The 22582-nt window shown below is 39.2% G+C and overlaps 1 protein-coding gene across 4 annotated transcripts in view; it reads left to right on the forward strand.

Moving 5' to 3' along the window:
• The window catches only part of ADCY2 (adenylate cyclase 2), a 228633-nt gene that overhangs the window by 181750 nt on the left and 24301 nt on the right, over nucleotides 1-22582 (forward strand). For all 4 annotated transcript variants that reach the window (XM_075416786.1, XM_075416787.1, XM_075416789.1 and 1 more), the window contains 2 exons: nucleotides 7390-7527; nucleotides 17143-17262. In XM_075416786.1, coding sequence (XP_075272901.1) covers nucleotides 7390-7527; nucleotides 17143-17262 — 258 coding nt within the window. The remainder of the gene's footprint in view (nucleotides 1-7389; nucleotides 7528-17142; nucleotides 17263-22582) is intronic.

Consider the following 22582-nt stretch of genomic DNA (forward strand, 5'->3'; position numbering starts at 1 on the left):
ACTTTTCTGCATTTCAAGGGATGGCTAAGCAAATATCCCAAGTCACAGCTGAGGAGTCATGCCACTTGTATAATACCTAACACCTACTTTCAGTGCTTTTTTTCCTATGTCTTTTATGTACTGTAAATACTTCCTAGAAACAGACACCTATTATTGCATTTCTGTTGACTTGCGAGATGTCATTTTCTAACTTAAATAGCTTGAAGGGGAGCTATTTATGTCTGTGTCTATGAGTTCAGCTGCTCTAATGTAGAAGCTATGCTGCTAAGAAGCCTTTCAGCAAGTAAGTTATGACCACAGTTGATACTTGCCTTCACGAGCGTGGACGTAGTTCTGTAAGGTGATGGATGAGAGGCAGCTAACAAAAGAGCAGCAGGTTTATCTTTCCCCTGTCCTCTCCCTGAGACTTTTTCCTGCATGTCAGAATCCAAGTATTGTTCTGCAGCTTTAACCACAGTGACACCCTATGTTATGTTTCGGTAGCGTGTCCATTGCAGTGCCTGACCCATAAGGGTAAATCCTTGCTTTCTAGAAGAAAAAGCCTGAAACTGCCAAGTGAACAAGTATCAGTATCTGGGTTTTAACACTATAGTGTCAGTGTTTTTACAGAAATCAAGCTTTAGTGTCCTAAACCAGACTGGGATTGGGTCTTGGGTATTTTTTGCCAGTGTGGGTTTTTCGCACCTCTTTTTCCTAATGGGGTACATTTTGGATTCCCCTGCAGAACACATATAGTAAATGTGGGTGTGCTTGTGTGTGCACATATCTGCACGTAATTACAGAGTTTAAAATCACCAAATATCTCAGTTCTAAAAATGCACAAAAAGAGAAGAGAATATTTTGGACCTGACCGACCCTAACAGATGAACTGTGGTGGGTTTGCCTTGGCTATGGGCCAGACGCCCACCCAGCTGTTCACTCACTCCTCCTCCTCAGCAGGACAGGGGAGGAAAATTAGATAAGAAAGCTTGTGGGTTGAGATACAGGCAGGGAGATCACTTACCAATTACTGTTATAGACAAGGCAGACTCAACTTGGGGGAAATTAGTTTAATTTATTGCCAGTTAAAATAGATTTGGGTAGTAAGAAATAAAAACAAACGTTGAAGCCACACCATTTCTCCCCCCTCTCCCAAACTCAGCCTCGCTCCTTTGCTCCAGGCTCCTCTACCTCCCCGCAGGCTGCACAAGGAGGGGTGGAGGGTGGTCAGGACATGGACATTTCTCTCTACTGCTCCTTCCCTTCACACTTTCCTCCTGTTCCAGCATGGGGTCTCCACAGGCTGCAGTTCCTTCAGGAACACCCACCTGCTCCAGCACGGGTCCTCCATGGATGGCAGTGTGGACATCTGCTGCAGTATGGGGTACCTCCTCCTCCTCCTTCTCCTCCCTCTCCGACCTTGGTGTTCCCTCTGCTGTTTCTCACTCTTTTTGTTCCCTCCTCCTCTCTCTGCCCAACATTTTCTGCCCTTTCTTAGAGATGGTTTTCAGCGGTGGGGCTGTTGGAGCTGGCTGGAACCGGCTGTATCTGGCACAGGGCAGCCCCGGCTGCTCCTCGCAGGGGCCACCGCCGTGGACCCTGCCGCTACCAACACCTGGGCACCCGCAGCGGGTACATAAACTTGCAGTAGTAGTCAGATATTTCCACAACTGTTACAAGATTTATAGAGTGGGACCCGTAATGCCAGCAAAGACAGCAAAATCTAAGTTCATGTTAGGACACCTGGCTGTCACTGCAGTATGCGCTTGTCTCAAGGCTTGGACACTGCCTGCTCAGTCTCCACCGATTCTGAATGGCTGCCACCATGGCAGAGTAAGTCACACAAAAACCAACTTTGAGCAAGTTTCTTTGTATGATTTTCATTTAATTGGCAAATGAAAAAAAAAAAAAAAACAACAGACTGCAATGCTAAAATTACTAGCGCTTATAGAATTTAATTATAATATTGTAAGAAGAGATTTATGCTCACTGTTTCACTCCGAGTTTATTATAAATTGATTTTACTGTTCAGCAGCACTGCGGCATGGTCCAACTCAGTCTGTTGTGGAGTGATAATATCAGCTATTAGACAAGAATAGGAATGTTTCCATCAAATGATGCAGCAGAGCAGTAGCACAAATCACGAGGATACAGCCTTCCAGACCCTGCCTTTGGGCCGACAGGCCGAGGGCAGGGAGGGCTGACAGTTCTCATACAAACAGTCGTTTGCCCACAGACATTAAACCTTCATCGGTTCTAACTAAAATTGGCATATGTCTTGAAACTTGAAGTGGATTTATACCTTTTCTATTCTAATTACTTCTTTGTCCCTATGCATTTTTTTAACTTTTTTAGATAATCACAGTATTCAGACTTAAATTTTAAGATTATGAGTATTTTTGATCTTAAAGATCATCTTTGGCTTGTATTTTTATGTTTTAAATGTTGGCTATTCTTTTCTTTTCATTTCAAATATTTTCTTTCAGTTTTCTTTGAGAAGTTTCCTTTCCAAGTTATATGCAGATAGAGGACAGTGATTGTCCTTTAGCTTGTACATTTTCTGTCTCTTCTCTTTATCTCCTGAAGTATAGACACGTTCATAGAGTGCATGTGAGATGCCTCAGACCTGGTAACTGTTAGATGTGTTTTACCTCCTGAGGTGAGTGCAAGGAAGCAGAGATCTGGTTGCCTAAATGATACATTGGAAAATGTAATGTAATCAATAGAAAAAAACACAGTAAGCATGTGAAGGAAAGATCTCTGTGGCAGCTGAGGTAGCCTGCTGGAAGAAGTATTAGTCTCAAGTAGATGTTCTTTGTGCACTGATTCAAATACAGTCTCAAAAATTTCTTTGCATTGCTTGGGACATGCATGCACTTAATTGATACCACATACTCTTTCTGACAGCTATTTTCCATTAATATGAAACTATGAAATGGCCTTTTGTTGCATATGTTTATACCTTGCAAAGCTATTTAGCTGCTTCAGCTAACATGGAAGATTAGTAGTAATAACATTTCTTTCCTATCACCTCATCTGTGCACATTTATAGTCTCTTTTAAATACCCAGTTGAACCATAGAATTAGCAGAAGGCAATACCAACAAAACAAACATCAGAATACAATTGGCTCCACAGTTGAGAAAGATGTTCTGATTTGAGGTCACTGGAGCATCTAACAAAGTCCAGCCAGTATGCGAGCAGTCCTATCCCTGTTATTTATTAGTTGCGTTACACCACACCGCTGTATAAAGAGTGATACACAGTCTTTACCATTGTTTGCAGGTATTTGAATTTTACCCTAAAGCAATTTCCATTGGTACCTAACAGTCAGAAAGACTGTGTACACTTAAAATACTTAAAAGCTCTGCAAGGACAGGAATATCAGCACCAGCGCTACTTGGAAATTATTTTTGACCTGGCATCTTACCTCTGATGTGTCTCTCAATGCAAATATAGATGAAAGATCAAGGACCTTCAGTTTCTTCAGCCAAGGCTCTGCATGTAAATTAAGATTGAAAAAGGGATGAGGGAAGGCAGGGAGAACCCAGAGACGCACTTTGGCACCTACAGCAGGGTCCATGAAAGAGACTCACCAAACCTGGCAGTCATTCTGATGAGTCTCTAGCACAGGCACTGCAACAGTAAAGCAGTTAGGTACTATGTTCAGACTTCAGGAGATGTTAGAAATGTACTGATGTCAGTAACAAAAATCCTTCTCCTGACTCCTTCATGAGTTACATGTTTATAACATGTTATGCGATTGTGACCAACTCAAGTTACCTAGCCTGGTGGAAACCACAAGTTTCTATGTCTGTTGTGCCAATAACTTCTCTTTTAATCTTTTTTGGTGAGTGAGACTATCCTGAACTTTCTAAAAATCTAACAGTGCTGCTTTTTAGTGTCTTTGCCCAAGATGACATTTTGTTACCTCCAAATGAAGAGATATCCGAGTGTGCAAACAGTCTGTACACGAACAAGTTTTCCTGCAGTTGATTAATATGCAGGACTAAAGCAGAGAGGATCCACATTGTTTTGAAGGTTCTTTTACATGTCTTACCTGAGAGGTGATACCCGTGATGTATAAGTGCTGCAGTATGGTCACAGATGAGGGCTCCTGTTGCATGTGGCAGTTTTTGGGTGGTAGCATCTTACTTGGAGACCAACACTTGGTCAACATAGAACGCAGTATTCAGAACTCCTTCCTCTAGTTCACTGCCCTGAGCACTGTCTTTAAAAAGTCATTCAGGTTTGCTCTTTCTCAAAAGCAGTGGCTCTTCAAATATTTCAGGTGAAATAATAGAAAAACTTGACAGGAGGGGCTGAGAACATCTTACCTCAAAATAGAATATAGCACAGCAACTGTATATTTTCTTGAATGAGCACAGGAGGTACCAGGACTGAACTCTGAGTTCCTAAAGGTGTATTTATATGGCTCACTGCCGTGTTCTTTCCTTTGAATGAGATAGTTGAGGTGAACCACATGGCCATTTTAATGTGACGCTTTGTGAAGGATAATAAACACTGCAAAGTATGGTGAAATTAAAAGTGTGATACTGACTTTAGTTTTTCCTATTCTTTCTTTATTCGGGATTCTAGCTTTTGTCAAACCAGTTATATCCAATATAACTTGAGTAGACTCTTCACCTGGATGCATTTTGTGTGATTCAAAATACCTGGCTTAGATTTACAGGTGCCACTATGGAGTTCAAAAGCTTGGTACTACAGTACTCATTTTAGAATTACTTTGGTCATTTTTATCAACAATGGGGCCATTAGAAAGTATGTAAAGTGTAAGCTTGTGTCTCTATACAAAAATCACCCTTCTCCAAGCTTCCGTCGATGCAATCACTGTCAGCCAGTCAGCCAGTTGTTTGGATTTGAACTTTGGTGTCTTCTTGCAGAGTGAGTGAAAACAAGCATGTGAAAATAAAATCTGAATTTTTGGGCTTTTGTTTCTCTGATTTCATTCTTTGTAACAGCATTATTAGGAAAATATTAAGTTGTAACTGAACGCAAAATGGTAAGAACAATAATAGAACTATAGAAAATGTGATTCACTGGCTTTCTGTAAATAAGAGGTCTTCAGTCAAGATGTTCCAACCTTTGCTAGCATGTAAAGGAAAAGTGTGACAGCTCTTGCAACACTGTCTTTCATCTACAACATATCTGTCACAATTAATTCTCGCACCAGTTCCTTGATCTCACTGAGAAAGACAGCATTCATTTTGTCAGATGCTGAAGTAGGTTTTTGTATGTGGAAAGACAACACAGGATAAATTTTAATAGCCTGAATATTCAAAAGAAGTTATTACTCACTATCATGCTGAGCTGTCGTATCAGATTTAACATGTTCAGATGAAAAGGTAATACATTAGTCACCTTTCATACTACAAATGCCTATTTCTAATTGGCAAATGATAAACACTGAAGCATATTCAGCCAGCTCCATGTAGAATAAACACAGAAGCTAATGTTACTGAGATCTGATGTCTTACCCTTCTTGCATGCTTTCTAAAAATGATTACTTTCTTCCTTTCATCTCATTCTCCATTTTCTCAAGATAATTGTGAATGAGACAACGTTTACAACAAAAAGTGTTTGACGTAACCTAATGAATCAGCAAAATAAACCTGCATAGTGCTGCCAGTGCTATTTGGAGTCTGAATTTATCGATCTCCCCACCACTGCAGTTTTAATTCCAGGAGTTCCCTAAATTTTCAGCAGTACTGAGCTGCTGCAGTTGTACTATATATGAACTGGATTTAGACTGCTCAAAATTGAAATGAAGTTCAGCAAATCTGTTAATTCACATAGAGGATTACTGATCCACAGTGAATTCTTTCAGCTTTTCCAAGGAGTTTCTACCCAATGGTTTAAAGATTTTTTAGTGTGAATCATGGTTTTGTCACAAATCTTCCTTTCAGGAGCCTCATTGGCTTAATCTATGTAGGCTGCTCCCTTTGCTGTTAGAGACCTGTCACCTATTTAACAAACCAGGTGGGCATGACAGATGCACCAAATAAACGGTGGTCCTTCCCCTCTAGAACTCAGAGCTGTGCATTAAACTGCCTGTCAAGAAATGCATCACTGAGTTCTGGTGTGCTTCTGTTTCACAAGTGGAAATAACTATTTACAACTTCATTTTTGAAGTTGCAGTCTAACAACATTCACATTTTTCTTCATGTCAGAGCCAGCAATATCTGTAATTTTAACAACAGCAGAGGGAAGAATGGAATCTTTTTATTGATTAATCACACTGGCTGAATGATATATTGTTTCCTGAAATTTTATTTTATTCTCCAGAACTTTTCTCAGTGATAGCGTTGCCCAGAGAACACAAAAATCTTTTTTAAAAGGAAGCAGAAAAACAGCTTTTTAAAGAAATGACGAGAAAACGAATTGATAAAAAGCAAATACTTTTTGTGGGACTGTCGTGTTCCTTAAAATTTTGTTGCCTTTTTTTCCAGGGTTTCAGTGTAGCAGAATTTGACATTTGGAAAGGGCACAAGATGCTTCTAGGCGACCTTATCTCCTCATTGATAAAATCTTGGGAATATTAGTATATATTGGATGTGCCACAAATTGTTTATTCTGTGTGAGCAGAATTTTGTGCCTCTAAGCACTGTGCATGTCTGAGTGGAGGCTATTGCAACGTGTTCTTCAAAGCAGGTTAAATGAGTCAGAGGTTTTTATTGTTAATTTTTGCCAGTATATGAGAAAAATTTTCTATTTACTAAATGCTCTGAATAAGCATTGTAAGTCTGATTGTTGTATGAAATGCTTATTTGTTTTATAGATAGTTTTGGGGAAGGTTGATTTGCTTTGCTGAGTTTCCTTTCACTTAAAATGAATTATCAAACAAATTTCCAAACAAATGAAAGAAAATACCAGAAACCCCACTATTTTGTAGACTGCTGGGGATCTATGTATGAATACAGCCTTTATCCTGTATAAGGAAACCTCTGTCTCTCTGTCAAAGACTTTACAGAGTCATTATTTACATTTTGAAGTTTCCAAAGGCTACTAAAAATTTCATTTTCAACTGAGGTGGGGGAGGTCACTTTGTTTGCTAGCTTTTTACTGATACTAGAGGTAATAACACTGCTGTCAATTCTGTATTTGCTATTGTTAGTAATATATATTGAATGTTCAATAAGGCACTTGCAAATTATAATTATTTAACAGAATTTATATTATGGTAGATATTTTAACTAAATTTACATTTAGTTTCATGTATAATCATGTTCTGTAACTCTTATGAGAATACAATAGTTGAATACTTCTGTGCCATGTTTCAAGGTCAATGATGCCCTCAATGTTCAGCCTTCTTAATTCTACCCTTGTTTTACAGTAATTAAATGTACTAAAGCTATTTTTGTTTTCTCTTTTTTAATTTCTTTGCACTTAGCAATGTAGCAAGAAAGCATCAGCTTCATTGTTGTGGATCTTGAAATCATCTGGAATAATTGCAAACCGTCCTTGGCCACGGATCACTCTTACATTGACAACCACTGCTATAATATTAACTATGGCCGTATTCAACATGGTAAGAGAAAAAGGAGTAACTTCTCTTGGTTTATTTTGTTCGTTTAAGATCTTCTTTTTTGTTCAGTATTTGTTTAGATATCGAATTTATGGCCCATGGCTATGACAGGCACCTATGTGATGATTACCAGAGACAGAAATGTAAAGTAGAGCAACAGAAAACATATTGTATAATGGGGACCTCTGCAATCAGGATGCTCAGCAAGAGCTCAGGTCCTAAGTTTATTAAAGAAAAATGTAATTTATATGGAAAAGAAGAAATCCAAAGTCTGCATTGTTCAAATCCCTTGCTCATCTATGCATTGCTTAGAAAAACAAAGCATTGCTCAAAGAACGAAGTATCTCCTCACAGGATGTGTGGAAGACTGAAACTAAGCTGTATTCAGATTTGTGACACTCCTCTACTGATCACAAAATGATCATAATTTATACATTATTGAATTTCATGTGCTTACTTTTTTTTAAATAGGAGAAAAATTCAAAGTTACATCTAAACTTCAAAAGTACTGAAATACAAATTTGTTAGGGCTTACCTCTGCTTTAGGCATTTTAACCTATGCTTTTCTTTTCTCTCCTAATAGGGAAAATTCATGTAATTCTATTATTCTTTTGTAACTATAACAAACACAGAATAGGTCTGTCATTAGTCTGCCTAAAGCCTGAAGCTTAATGTCCTTGTTTATTCTGAAGGATGTGTTGTCTAATGGGATGAGCAGTATATGGGATCAAAAACCTTCCTCTGTTTTGCCCTGTTGGCTGAGCCTGATTCTGTTTGTAAATCTGTGAAAGTGTTCCAGCTCAGTTTTGTATCTGCAAAATGGGAACTCTAATATTTATGTAGGTAATGTTTTCACTATAATATTAATGCATAGATATTAGTCCCTTTTCAGGTGAGTGAGATTTGCACTTCAGTGCTTTTGAACTTGCAACTCTGGCATTTCCTTGAGTTGCTGGTACTTTTGTTACTCGAGGTTCGTAAAGGACTTAAAGATTGATAATACTGACACTTTTTTATTTTGTTTCCCCACAAAATTTCAGGGGACCCTTAGTCAATCATTTGTTACAGTAAGTACTAAACTTGTCAGAATGATATGATGATGTAATGTGGGCTTTCAAATGTGAACACTTGAAAATTCTGGTAGAACCTTCTCTCCAGCTTTTCTATTAAATGATCCTAGTCTTGTTTTTGTTGGTTTTCTTTTCAGGAAAGCAGATATCTTCGTTTCTTTCTTCTGCTTTTTTTTAAGGAGAGGAGATGGACTAAAAAATAATTCCATATTCAAAATTTAAAATTCAACTAATTGAATTTGGTGTTTAAGACTGGTAGAGGAAAACCTCAAAGAAGCAATGGCTGGAAATGAGAAAATACGCTCACTTTTCAGCAGTGAAGGCAGTTAGTAATGGGAACAATTATTCTGAAGAGTTGTTGACTCTCCATCACTTCTTGTCCTTAGCTGAAGACTACATGCCTTTATCAACAATAACCTTCAGCCAAGCAAAAGTTATTCAGCATACTACAGGACAAAATCCAGAGATGGAGCAGCTTGCAAAACTGAAAAACACATTAGACTTTCTCTTATTTTGAACCCTATAAATGTCTAAAAAGAAATCAAATAACCTACTTGGGTTTAAAGTGTACTTTAAGTTACAGCTCATGCAACCATTTGGTAATTTATTCAGTTAAAAAGTGTAAAAGAAAATATGGTCAGCAACTGGTTTTTTTTTTAGACTGAAGTTCTGCTACTGTGTACAGCCCACTTCAAATTTGGTCTTCAACTAGTAGAAGACATTCTAGCACAAAAGCCGTTGTTCAGTGCATCATTTTTAGAAAAAGTTTTTAATTCTGTTGGTTCAAGTCCATTTTTATGTGGACTGAATGTTACAGTAAAACTTAATAACTTTTAAAGTCTTTGTGCCTTATCAGTAGTGACTGCAGTGTTACAAATAATCATGTTCCATGATATTCATGAGATGGTAATTTTAAGTACAATTCCCACCTTGAAACTAAACCTTAATAGTTTGACTAGCAAAAATGACTTTAAACGTGATTGTGAAATTTGCATTTCCTTAATATTAATAGCAAATTGTGGGAGAGACTCTGAAGTATCATTATTATATCTCCAAGCAACATGTACTTAATAGCAGAGTCCATTAACTGCATTTATTTCCATGAACTCTTTCAGCTGAAAAAGGCAAAATGTAGCCATTAAGGTTTAATGGAGATAAAAAGCATCTAACCATCCCACACCTAATAAATCATAATTAAGACCAAAATGTCAAATAAAATTCAGTCTTTATGGTCAAGGGACATTAGAAAAGAGTGGGGGTGCAATTTTATTTCAAATTAGCTGTTTTAGCAGACATCTGAATCTAGTCGTCACATTTGAGAGGTGTATAGTCATGATCAGTGGAGGGAAGTTAAAAAAACAGCTACTGTGACATAAGTATCAAATACTTCCTAGCTGAAGGGAGAGAGTCACTAATGCTGCTTCCATTGAGCATTAGAGCTGGTGCCACATATAGAGTAGGGCAACAATCAATGGCCAAGTTTTTGTGAAGCCTCCCTGCATTAAACCAAATATGAGAAAGTATACTGCAGGGAACAATCCAGACATCTCATAGAGACAGTAGGATGCGTAACTGCAAAGTCAATTCTTGGAAGCTGAATGAATGACTGTATACAATTCATCAAATGATTGTGTCTCACCATCCTCTGGAATTCATGTGATTTCAAGGAACATGGCATGATGAAAGAGTCCTGGAACAGCTCTTTGTTTCAGTGACTTCTACATCAAATGCATGAATGCTTCTTGGCACAGCAACAGGATCTCAGGGCTATACTGTCCCAGGAAGGTTCCTTAACAGCCAGCTTTCAGATTCAGGATCACAGAATCATAGAATAGTTTGGGTTGGAAAGACCTTTAAAGGTCATCTGGTCCAACCCCCCTGCAATAAGCAGTAACATCTTCAACCAGATCAGGTTGCTCAGAGCCCCATCCAACCTGGCCTTAAATGTTTCCAGGGATGGGGCATCTACCACCTCTCTGGGCAACCTGTGCCAGTGTTTCACCACCCTCATTGTAAAAAACATCTTCCTTATATCTAGTCTGAATCTATCCTCTTTTAGTTTAAAACCGTTACCCCTTGTCCTATTGCAACAGGCCCTGTGAAAAAGCCTGTACCCATCTTTCTCATAAGCCCCCTTAATGTACTGAAAGGCCACAATAAGGTGTCCCCGGAGCTTCTCTTCTCCAGGCTGAACAACCCCGACTCTCTCAGCCTGTCCTCATAGTAGAGGTGTTTCATCCCTCTGATCATTTTTGTGGCCCTCCTCTGGATGTTACTTGCTCTCCTGTCTTTTGTCCAGTGAATTTTGAACAATCGGACTATTTCTTTTGAAAGAACATGTATTTAGACATGGGAATACTGACAGAGGTTTGAGTATTTTTTGTCCATTGTTTAATGTACATCTGTGAGCATGAGCTGCCTTAATGATGCAAGTATTGGCCCCATATTGTTCTCCCCTAGTCATGGATGACATCCCAAGTTTTAATATTGACAAACAATTAAGGTAACCTACTTCCATTCTCATAGTAGAAAGCTGATTTCTTTAATATACCTTCCTTTTAGTGTAGCTACCTCTGTTAATACAATTGCTGACCTTGCTCAGTGCTGTCTTTTTAATAGGCAAGCTCTTTGGCATATAGATGCACTCTAATTATATGCCTCCACAGTGCCTAGCACATTGAAGACGCTGATTTGGAGGGTGCCTAATGCATTTCTTTTAAGAAGAGTAAACAGACACTGGCTAGAGAGTCATCTGGCCTAGGAGGTGGGAGGAGAAAAGGGAATCACAGCTGCAGTCATGTCATTTAAGTGGTACATGCAGGGCTCCATCAAAAGTCCATTCCAGATTATAGACAGGATTTAAGAAACTTGCTAAAATCAATATCAGTGCAGTGGACTAGCAGAGATGCAGTAGCAGGTGAGACAGTGTCCTGAAATAATGTTTACAGCAGTTCTGGTGCCTTTCAAGTGTGTGTGGGGGGAGAGAGAGTTGTGCTGTCACATGATTGTTTGCTCCACACAGATGAGCATCAATCCCTATCTGTGAAATACCATGATGGTATCTGAGTCTGTAAAGGCCCAGCAGGCTCCTCATATCTCTTAGCTAATGCTGCTGGGAGCTTTGAACAAGTCAGTTGCTTCCCACTGCATATTGCCTCTACAGGGAGGCTGAGACTTCAGTGCATGGGGACACATAGATAGTTATGCAGTTTCACTCAGCACACAAACTTTTATAAAAAATGAAATGAAATTACTGAGCAACTCGAATTTTTAAGTTTGACTATTAACAAGAGACACACCACAGGACAGCAAATAACGCAGATGCATGAGCGCTTTGAAGCTGAGAACTGTTGTACAAACCCAGAGACAAAATGCTCTAAAAAGCCTATTCAGTGCAGTGCAGTACTCCCTGGATCATCGTCATTCCTTTCCAACTTACTGATATCTCAGCATCACCTTTTCTTTGTTCAAAAAATACTTAATAGTCTAGGTAGGTACTTAGCATTCCAGGCTCTCCTTAAATTTCTGCTTAGGAGCTTGTGAAGAGGAGGAATTATACCAGAAATTGTGATTCTCCATATTATTCTTGGGGTGTTCATGTGGGGATCTGGGGATAAATTCCTGAGTCAGATGCCAGACCAACTTGCATTTTTCAGAGCAAGCGGTGGTATGCATTTTGAGAAAAAAGTTCTCCTAAGCCCCATGGATATTTGGAGAGTTCCTAGAAAAAGTAAAAGCAAAGAAGAGGAATCCTGCCTGTTTGCCATAGAGGTTCAAACGAAAGAGGAATGCTGAACAAAAGCATCATGGCTTCATTTTTTTTGTGCTAAGAAAAATGTAAATCCTCTATTTCAGCCTATGATACCAGACTTGCACGCTTCTGCCGTATTTGAAAGTATACTCTTCTCACTCTGTCTTCTGCTGACTGAGAGGGTAGGGCACAAACATGAAAAACGTTGTTTACAACAGCACTATAAAAACTGTAGACCATTGTGCGTTGAGGAGATTGTATAGCTCTTCTTGAACGGCAGAGAATTGATTTAAAGCATAGTTGCGTGTTCGTGGGAGGCAAGGAGGTAGTGGGGAGAGAGAGGGACAGTGACAAAGATGGTTTTTATACTTTTCCTTATAGCCTTCATATGTCCATTTCCAGTGTAATTTTGTATAAGAAGGAAGAGAAAATAATGATGGCATCAAATTAAACAGAAGCTGTAAATTCAGTTGAGCAGCATTTTTTGGTAGCATGCCAGATCTCTGGTTTTGCTGCTTTTGTGCTTCCATTAAGCACAGCTCTGCTCTGGAGCTGCTGATCTTGGAGCGCGTACTTCCTAAAGAGCTTAACTCTGGGCTGCAGGGTTTCTTGCTGGAGTGAGAAAGGGTGCTTGTTAGTGTTCTGAGGGTAGCCTACACCACCTTTTGATACAGAAAATGATACTAGGATTTGTCTTCACAGATGGCTACTGCGTGACATCATGCTACCACAGGTTGATGACGACAGTTCAACTCTCTGTGGCACTTGAATCAATTTTGCCTTTTACTCTGTGATTCAGTAGTTCAATGGCAGGGTATTGCCCACCTGTCACAGCACCAACCCGTTCACATAGTAACTATTAAAAATTTATGCGTTTTATTGCTTATTCCATAATTAATTCAGTGTGCATTTGATTAGTCCACCTAATATTAAATTCTGCCACCTTTCCTTCTTCTCAGTAGGATGCTTTTTTATGCACATTAACATGGATATCAGCAAGCCCGCTTGCTTAGTAAGGCGAGACACAACCTAGTCGACTTGGCTCCATTTACAGGCTATCAAACCATGTTCATCATGAAGCCTTGGTTCTGGTGCCTTATGGGTTGTAGAGAAGGGCTGAAAGTACATTGGTGAGAAAGCTGGCTTTGTTTCTATTAAGATCTAAATTAGTGTATTATGTAGTTTTTTACAGATTCTTGGTCAGATAATGAGAGATGCACAAACTTGCTTATCCCATGTTGTGGGGGGAGGGTCTGTCACCACATGGCTCCTATTGAAAGAAATAGCAGCACAGGGGGTATTTTCATCCTGTGAGGCAAAAAAATCACAACTGAAGACTGCAGATTGATATGAACACAAGAAAAGAAAAAGCTGTTAGAATATATGAAGTTAAAATGAGAATTTAATGGTAGCGTGTTCAGATGTTCCCTGGCAAACATTGGTATTCGTAAAAAATATTGCTTTCATTTGAGTCATTTGAGTAGGTGTGACTGCTTAGTAGGGCTGAGCTGTCTCTTACAAAAAAATACTATGTTGAAGAACAATATATATCTCCAAAGCATGATAGCAGATGTAGAGAACTGATAAGAGACAAGAAAGACAAGTGCAAACACATCATTCAGAAATAAGTGTTGTTTGGCTCATAGGAGATGACAACACTTCCACATCCTTTTTTTTTCTTTCTGTATTTATTTATGTATTCATAAATATAGCACATTTCATATAGCATTCTGTTTATACAGGTAATATTTGTAAGTCAGAAATGCCCTGTACAAAAGTCAAAACCAAACTTAAAATGCTTTAATAGAAATTAGCATATAGATATATACACATATATGTTTATATAATTTAATTGTGTTTGAGTTCATGTTATATAATCTTTCGCTATGCGGACATGCGTGGGATGCAATTCTGAAATTAAATACAGGTATTTCATGTTCACAAAAAGAGTAAATGCACTATTAGTGGGATGTGGGGACTCTCTTTGCCCAGCCTTGGCAAATGAACTGTTCAACAACACCTATTAAGATGAAAATGTCAATTTAAATAGTTGGAGGCAGAGAGGGGTATTAGATACTTAAAGCTGTCTGGAGGGCCTTTGCCCAGAATTGTTCCTGTTAAAGAGGAAGACCAGCATCAGCTGGTTAAACAGTAACAAAGGGACTTCAGAAGGAATTCTGAAGTAAAGAAGAAAGTAGTGTGAGAATAAGTATAAAAGAAGCATGGACATTTGTAACAGGAGGCAGAGACCTATGAGTGGAAACAGCTGACTGTCAAAACATGGTTTGACACTGCTGTAAGTCTGGCATCACCCCTCTGCCTTGGCCAGACAGAGCAGCCTCCTGGTTGGACGCCACGACAACAGTGCGGGCAACAGTGCGGGCTGTGAGAGCAGGGACCCACGCCTCAGGTTTGTCTGTGCACATGGACTCGCGGGGTGCTTTCTCACCAGCTTGTGCTTTCTCACCGGCTTGTGCATTAACAGTTTGTAGGGAGATGCACAGGAGCACATACAGCTAGAGCACCCACCTCTCCTTACAGGAAGGGTGTACAAGTAGGGCAGCCCACACTCGCAGAAGAGGGAGTGTGTGCATTTAACCCATACGTCCTGTGAGCAGGGGCGGATGTGAAGGAAGGCACCCTGAAAGTGCAACTGTGCGAACAAAGGTGTGTGCCAACTTCTTGTAAAGCAGTCTTGGTAGCAGGTGGCATATCAATCGCCTTTGCAACTCTGCAACCAGTGCTGCTTCTGTTTAAGGGGTCTTACAGAGATAATGGTTTCAAACTCTTCTCATCAGTGCGACAAAATGTATCAGGGGGCACTGACCACGGATGGGGGCATGGGAGGTTGGATAGTCTTTAAAAAGGAAAAAAAGTCACTGTGCATGTAGAACAGTGCTGGGATGTTGCCAAGGGGAATTGTGGGGTCTCCATCCTTGGAAGTTTTCAAGACTTGGCTGTACAGAGCTGTGGCTGACCAGAACTATTGTGAGTTAGTAAATCAATAAACCGTTTTGATCCACATTTGGTTACTCTGAGTAAAATTGAGCAGTTTTTCTCTGGGGAGCAGGTAAAGATGGGGATGGGGAAAGAATTTAGAGATGGGTAATAAGCTGTCTACCTGCAGAGAACAACAGGTGAGAGAGAAGAAACCTGGGGAACTCTGCAGTGGTCAGCCCGGTGTGGATTTTCATATACAGTGTATGAGACAGACTGTGAAATTTGCTAATGAAATTAAGGTGACAGGCAATGCCTGTGCAGGAAGGCTTGGTTTTTTAGAAAGGAAGAAGTCAGTCAGCTGAGGATTTGAGTAATAGAACTAGGATGAAATTTAGTAGCAGAGAGTGCAAGACCAGTGACCAGAAGTTCTGACACAAGTTGGACGCTCATCAGATGGAGATGCAATGAGTTCGGGATTTTAATTAATTATGTGGGTTTAATGGCAACTCAGCTGAATCACAATAACCATCCATGTGATTGCTCTTGTCTCATGATAAGTATAAACCACATTTACCTAAGTGATTCTCAATGAAGATAAACTACCTCACATTTTCTGAGCATGATGTTAGTGGCTGGGGTTATGTCAATGTGCACCAATGTCTTAAGCTGCTGTAACGTCATGACCTGTCTGAGCCCCACTTGTGTGAGGCAGGGTGAGCTATCAAGGTTTTTTAGCTATGAGCAAAGGAGCTGTCATTCTGGGATGTATGAAAACATATTTTCCACAGAATTAGTATTAATGCTGTGGCATTACTCACTGATGAAATCTGGGAAGTGTGTTTGCAGCTTTGGTCACCGAGAAGGTTGAATTGAAAGAGGTATGTACGGAGGGTGACTACTAAAATGATTAGGGGAATTAAGAGCTTGTTTTCTGGGAAGAAACTAGAAAAACATAGATTTCTGAGCATAATGAAAGCCAAGATGGCATTAAATAATGTGAATGTAAATGTTAGGGACAGAAAGAAGTTATCTGAAAGCTGAAGGATGAGGTTAGCACAAGAATAAAAACATGGGAAATGGCCATAAATACTGGTTAAATGTAGAAACAGTTTAAGTGGTGAAATTCAGAGCAGTGGAATTAATGTAGTCACAGAAATCTAACTTGTTAAGAAAGCACTGGTTCAACACATCAGGGAGTACTGTATGATAGTGGTTATCTGTGACACCAACTGGCTGAATTTGATGACCCGGGAGATACTGGTTCCACTCTTCTGTTTCAATAATATTATCACAGAATCATAGAATCATAGGTTGGAAAAGACCTCTAAGATCATCAAGTCCAACTGTCACTCCAACACCACCATGCCTTCTAAACCATGTCCTGAAGTCCCACATCTACACATTTTTGAACACCTATCAACATTGTTGTCATCAATATTATGTTATTACATCTATGTAAATCAACTTCAGTAAAGATTTCTTATTCCTTCTTTAATACTTCCTGTGTTTAAATAGGAAGTTCAGTTGAGGTAAACCCAGGAATTATTCATATTGAATTAATTTCATCATTGTGTCTCGTGTATGTGAGCTTCTGATATATGAAAGTAACAAAACAAAGAGCCTTTCGTCTTTTGTTCAAAAGGAAAATGTCACGTGGAGGTTAACAAAGTTGTTTTTTTCTGAGGATGCAGGAACAAGTAATCAAGTGATGTCATTTTCCCTTTGCTATTTCAATTTGCAGTGAAATACCAAAGTCTAATGATTACTGGCAAGGCTTTCTCTGCTTCTCCATTTCTCGGCTCTGTGTTGACCTTAAACAGCTGACAAGCTAATGGATTATATGTTGTTTTTCTCTAGTTTTTCCTGGATAATGCTGTGAAAGCTTTTCCCTCAGTTCTTAATTCATCAAATTCAAGTTTTCCTAATTTGAGTAATCAGACGCGGTGGTGTATACAAAACAACTGTTTTTTCCTACCGGTAAGTTCATTTTACATTTCTTTGTTTGTTTACAACAATTACACTAAATTGGCTGTTGCCAGATGTGCTTGAAGTGAAACACCCACCAGTTTTTAAGACTGCAGCAAAAGTCTGATTTTTTTTCAGTCATCTGCAACTGCATTTGAAGTAAGTGGGAAGCTAAAGGAGGTTAGTATTTCTGAAAACAGAGGTTTTAATGAATGTCACATTAAAAGGCAGGAAGCAGTATGATAACTAAGCAGTGTAGCTCACCCATGCCAACAAACGGGTGTTATGAGGTATCAGGAGAGCACACAGCACCTGCGCAGCAAACTGTGCACTGAAAGCTGCGTCAGTCTGCAGATGGGTTTGACAAGGACCAGTGGCAGACTGAAAACATTCACCATTTTCACCATTGACCTGGCAGTAAATGTGAAATCTGTGATTGTCACACTTCTGTCATTGCGTATTTGATTAAGAGGTGGGGTGAGAGGGGAGGAAATACAACACTCATATAGCACTATATAAACTGTTTAAAAGATCTGAACTGATTTGAAGAAGATGTCTTGGTGTGAACAAAAACCCAGTGGCACATGCAAGAAGAGGGGGAAGGACATTGCTGCAAAAAATGGCATCTGTATCCTGGAGAGCAGTGATTCTTAGAGGGATTACAAAAGACCTGCAGCTGAACATAACAAGCTGTATATTGTGCCAAAATAGGTCAACAGTCTTTGGATGAATAAGCAAGAGGCAGTGAGAGGAGAAGGGAGATTATTTTATCTCTATGCCCAATGGATGAGACCAGTACCAGCAGGCTGTGTGATGATTTCCACACACTATGTTTTACATGAAACAGATATTCACTATGTCAGGCTAAACAATCCTGGGCACTCACAAAAGCGAGATGTTAATTATACATAGAACTCTCCTGGAAAAAAACAGTTGCAGTAACTGCAGCACTCACAGATTTTCATCATCTCCTTTATGAAGTGACAGCAGAGCATGAGTTTCTGTTTCTCATTTTCAGATTTAGCTAACTAAATACCATCAGCTATGGATAGGTGCCTAAGTCTTCTTTGGCCCTGACATCAAGTTGTCCTTGTTGTCAAAGAAATCATGCAGTCCTTCTCCCAGCCTCTGCATGTGTTCACCCTCACAAGCACATAGAAGTAAATTGTTCCAATGCTTATTTATATTTGTTTGCTTCTTTAGTTAGCAAGTTTTCTAGTCATCTTTTTTTACATTACTTGTTATAGTTTTGAACACCTTGAAAAGCATTTTGTTCTCTTTCTTACCAGTAAGTTCTCCAACAAGCATCTGAAGGATACAGATTTCATAAACTATACTTACTATTAAGAGTCAATCTGCTGCTCCTAAAAAAAAAATCTTTGTGTGACTTTTTCCTTTGTTTTCGCATGTATAACTAACTAATATGTTTGTCAGCTCTTCGTGGGATTGGCACATTTCTAACAATTAGTGTTTTATGGATTTTAAACTATTAAAATGCATTCTTTCATCCAAGAAACTTTGTCTTTGATAAATTGACACAAAAATTATGTTAAAGTGTCACTTCTGATAATAATAAATGAAAAATTAGTTTGGCTAAAGTTTTCGAAAACTTTTTCCCTCACTTCTTTTATGAAACATCTCTCAAATACACATCATTTTCATCCTCAAGCACTGCATAACTTCTAGCTTGAAAAAGCTATTCATTCCTTTTGAGTTACCACTTTTGACCTTAAATTTTCTTTAAAAATCTGGAAATAAAATTATTCTCTCTTTACTGAATGAGATATCGAATACTTAACCTGACTAATGTTTGTTTCCTTAAATTAAAAATTTAATCTTTTTAATATGTGTGTTAGCTTTAAGCTTTACTCATGTAGATAAACTTCCTGTGATTTATGATAGTAGACTGACAGATCTACTGACTGTGTCATCTAAAATGAGTGAATAGGAGTTTTTTGAAGAATTTCAGCCCCAATAGAATTTAGTTCATTTTGAAGCAAATCAGTTGATTGTCCCTCTCCTCCACCCCCCAAAAACTTTTCGGTCTTGGTCTTGGTCTTTTTAAAGACTTAGCAAAGATTACACAGTTATAGGGACTTTGCTTGTCTTTAGTTTTGTTTAGTTTTGCTATAATGCTTCTGTAGTTTCTGTATAATAGAAGTTAGGCCTAGGAGATTTCAAGTCTGTAGTTTCTGTATAATAGAAGTTAGGCCTGGGAGATTTCAAGTCGTGCATATCCATTCCCGTGACAAAATGCAGTCTGGTATCAGTGCTGCCACTTCCACGTGTTAAATAAATAAGTGTCATCATACTGACTTCTAGAAGATGCAGGTTTGGAATACACTTTATTCGACCAGGAAATGAAAAAATTACTTTGTTCTCAAGTTTTTCTCCATAGACATATTGGAGTAGAATGCCTTCTTACTTTAGTAAAGAACTTTATAACCACAGAACTTTTAAGAGAACCACAGAAATTTGAAGAGAAGAGACCAAATGCACTGGGCTGGATCCTAAGGGTGTAGTGTGCTGGTGCAAGGCACTAGGCCTGTGATCCTGGTAAGAAGGGCACTCAGATTGTGTAAGGTATTGGTTAAAATACTGTTTGTTGGAGCTAGAACAAGAAGAAAAAATGAGAGTAGATGGAGTTACATCCCTTCAGCTGCTGGGGACCCTGAATCGTGCAGCATCTGACAGTGCTTCAGCCAGGGACAGCATGAGGTGCAGATTCCATCTGTGGAGAGGTTACCCAACATTTTCCTCTTTTGAGCTCTTATAGTATTTTCTTAAAAAGGAGACACTGCTATTCACCATTTCTGCTGTCAGACAAAACAGTGTCCATGAGAACTTGCTGCTGCCCTGTTAAATAAAGCTGAGGCCACAGAGGTGGCACAAGCGCCGCTACCACGTGGGAGCTGGCAGCCAGCTCCTTGGCTGCAGCAAGCTGGCTGAGCTGGCTGAGGTTATCCTGTGGCCTAGGGGGATGAAGGGCACCGCACGGACCTGCACCCGCTCAGCTCACTGCTGTGTGGACTGTTAACTCCCCTGTGTGCAATGCTCTGCCAGTCAGGGTCACTGCAAAGGATGGGCATCACTCCAACTCTCTGCCTTGCGAAAAGCTTTGATGCCTGTGTAGTCTCAGCACATTTCTTTCTTCAGTAGGTTGTACAGAGGTGTAGGATGAACAAGCCTGGAACAGATCTTCACTAAGAAACAAGCCCGGTATACCTGCACACAAAAGCTGTAATTTTTTCCCAGCTGGGCGTCAATTCCTCTGTAGGAAAGTTCATGTTCATTTGATGAACTGAGAGTAGACCACTTGGCCTGGAAGACGAGCTGCTGTTAGTCTAACATGTTGCAATGTTTGTGTCTTGAGAAAGACCAGAGCTCTCATGCTATACGTATGACTAATTCCACCAGTCCTGATTTTCCCTACGATTGCTTTGACTGTTCCTTCTCCAAATTGTTGCTGGCTTCCAATGTATTGACTGCTTTGTAGCTGCATGCGTCCTTCTGAGAAGCTAGCTAGAACAGCAGTTACATTTATTCCACTTCAGGGTATCTTTTGAAGTATTTTGTCTTGCAGTTCCTCCTCTGTGTTTTTTTCAAGCCTTTTGCATCAGTCTGCAAAGGTGAAAGTGTTGGAGAAAGACTCAAGCTACAATACTTTAAGCATCCACTAAAATTTGCAAATTTTTGTACTGAAAGGGTGAAATTTCAGTTCCTTTGGCAGAAATCAAATAATTTGCTTGCAGTGTTGAGCAATCAGAAAAAATAGCCTTGAATATATGTAAGTTACAGTTGGAAAAAGGTTTATTTAAGGGGGCATTTTAAAAATAGAGCTTCATAACCTGGTGTGGGTATTCAAGCAGAGTTGCCTACAGACTCGTTTCTGGATCTGCTTCTTGCTTACTGGAATCTTGCATTGCGATGCACAATATCGGAGTCTGCATTCTTAAGTGTCTGGCTGTGCCACTCTGCTCTGTCCATCAGCCCTTGTCTGAAATCCTAGCTGAAATTTTCAGTCGAGTCTATGTATTCCTATGGAAAACTAACAGAGACTGTCTATTCCACTGGGAAGTTTCCTGGTCTTTGTCAAATTGCGTCCAGCTGTGGATTCAAGGCTGCCTCTTGTTTGCTGGTTTCTTTTCAGAAAACTAATTTCACAAGTAGAATGCCTTACAGAGTAAAAAAAACGGATGCTGCTACTTTTATATAACACTGAATTTGGAGTGTGACCTCCTATGGAATGCAGCCATCAGAGAAGTTTTATTTTTGGTGATTTTGAACAGTAGTTCTTCCTATTTCTTATTTCAAGCAGATCTGCAAGCAATTTACAGTAACGGCAGAAACTGAGATGTCAGATCAGTTCTGTCTGATGGGTGCTGTGAAAATTATTCTTCTTAGTGATCCTCCAAAATTAGTATACAGTGATTCAGGTTCTGTCAAAGGTACTGCCATCAACAAGTCAACAGTAGTCTGAAAATAGCATATCTAGAAATAGAATGCTTTGTAGTTTCAGAAAAGATAACTTCCTTATGGGGTACAGGACTGTAATTTTCAGGAAGCATCTTTGGCAAAGGTGCTGTACGTTAAGGACTTAAGATAACGATTCTAGTGAGAAGGCATTGTTCCTGTTTTAGCACTAATTTTGATGCCTTAATCCATTTCCAGAAAGCATCCAAAGAAAATATTTTTCTAGGAATTTAACTTCAATCATACATATTTTTGTTGATATATGTGACATATGAAAGAAAAGGGTTTTTTTAACAATTGAATGTGTTCTTATGTAGTCATAACCCAAGAGGATTTGACAGGACTTTTTTATGTTTATATTATGCATGGGCCATATTAACAATTTTCTATTCTTCGTATCTTCGCTGTATTTCTAGAGTTTGTGATATTGCGCATCTACAAGGTTCGTAACAAATGTGTATTGCATCAATTTAAAAATATGGCAAATATAGGCAATGAAATCATTGTTTTCAGATCTTTAGACATTTTACCTTGATCCTTATGCTAGTAACACATACAGGGTAGTTACTGAACTCAAGCATGAGTGAAAACCGTACGGTGGCACAGGAATAAATCTTTTGTCAGTGTGCTGGCAGTAGGCTCTTGCATTAAACTTCAGCACCAGCAGTGGTGTCCCACAAATAGACACTCCTCGCTACTGCAGATGAGTAAATCAACAGTGACAAAGGGTGAAAATTAGAGAGCATACATTAGGAGCATAATCTGGATTCTATTGAGTTTGAGGTGAATGGGAGCCTAGTAAGAAAAAGGGTCTATTTTATGAAATACAAACATCTGGTTGTCATTGACTGTCTGTAAA

The sequence above is a fragment of the Opisthocomus hoazin genome, chromosome 3 (genome assembly GCF_030867145.1).
Source record: "Opisthocomus hoazin isolate bOpiHoa1 chromosome 3, bOpiHoa1.hap1, whole genome shotgun sequence".
NCBI lineage: Eukaryota > Metazoa > Chordata > Aves > Opisthocomiformes > Opisthocomidae > Opisthocomus > Opisthocomus hoazin.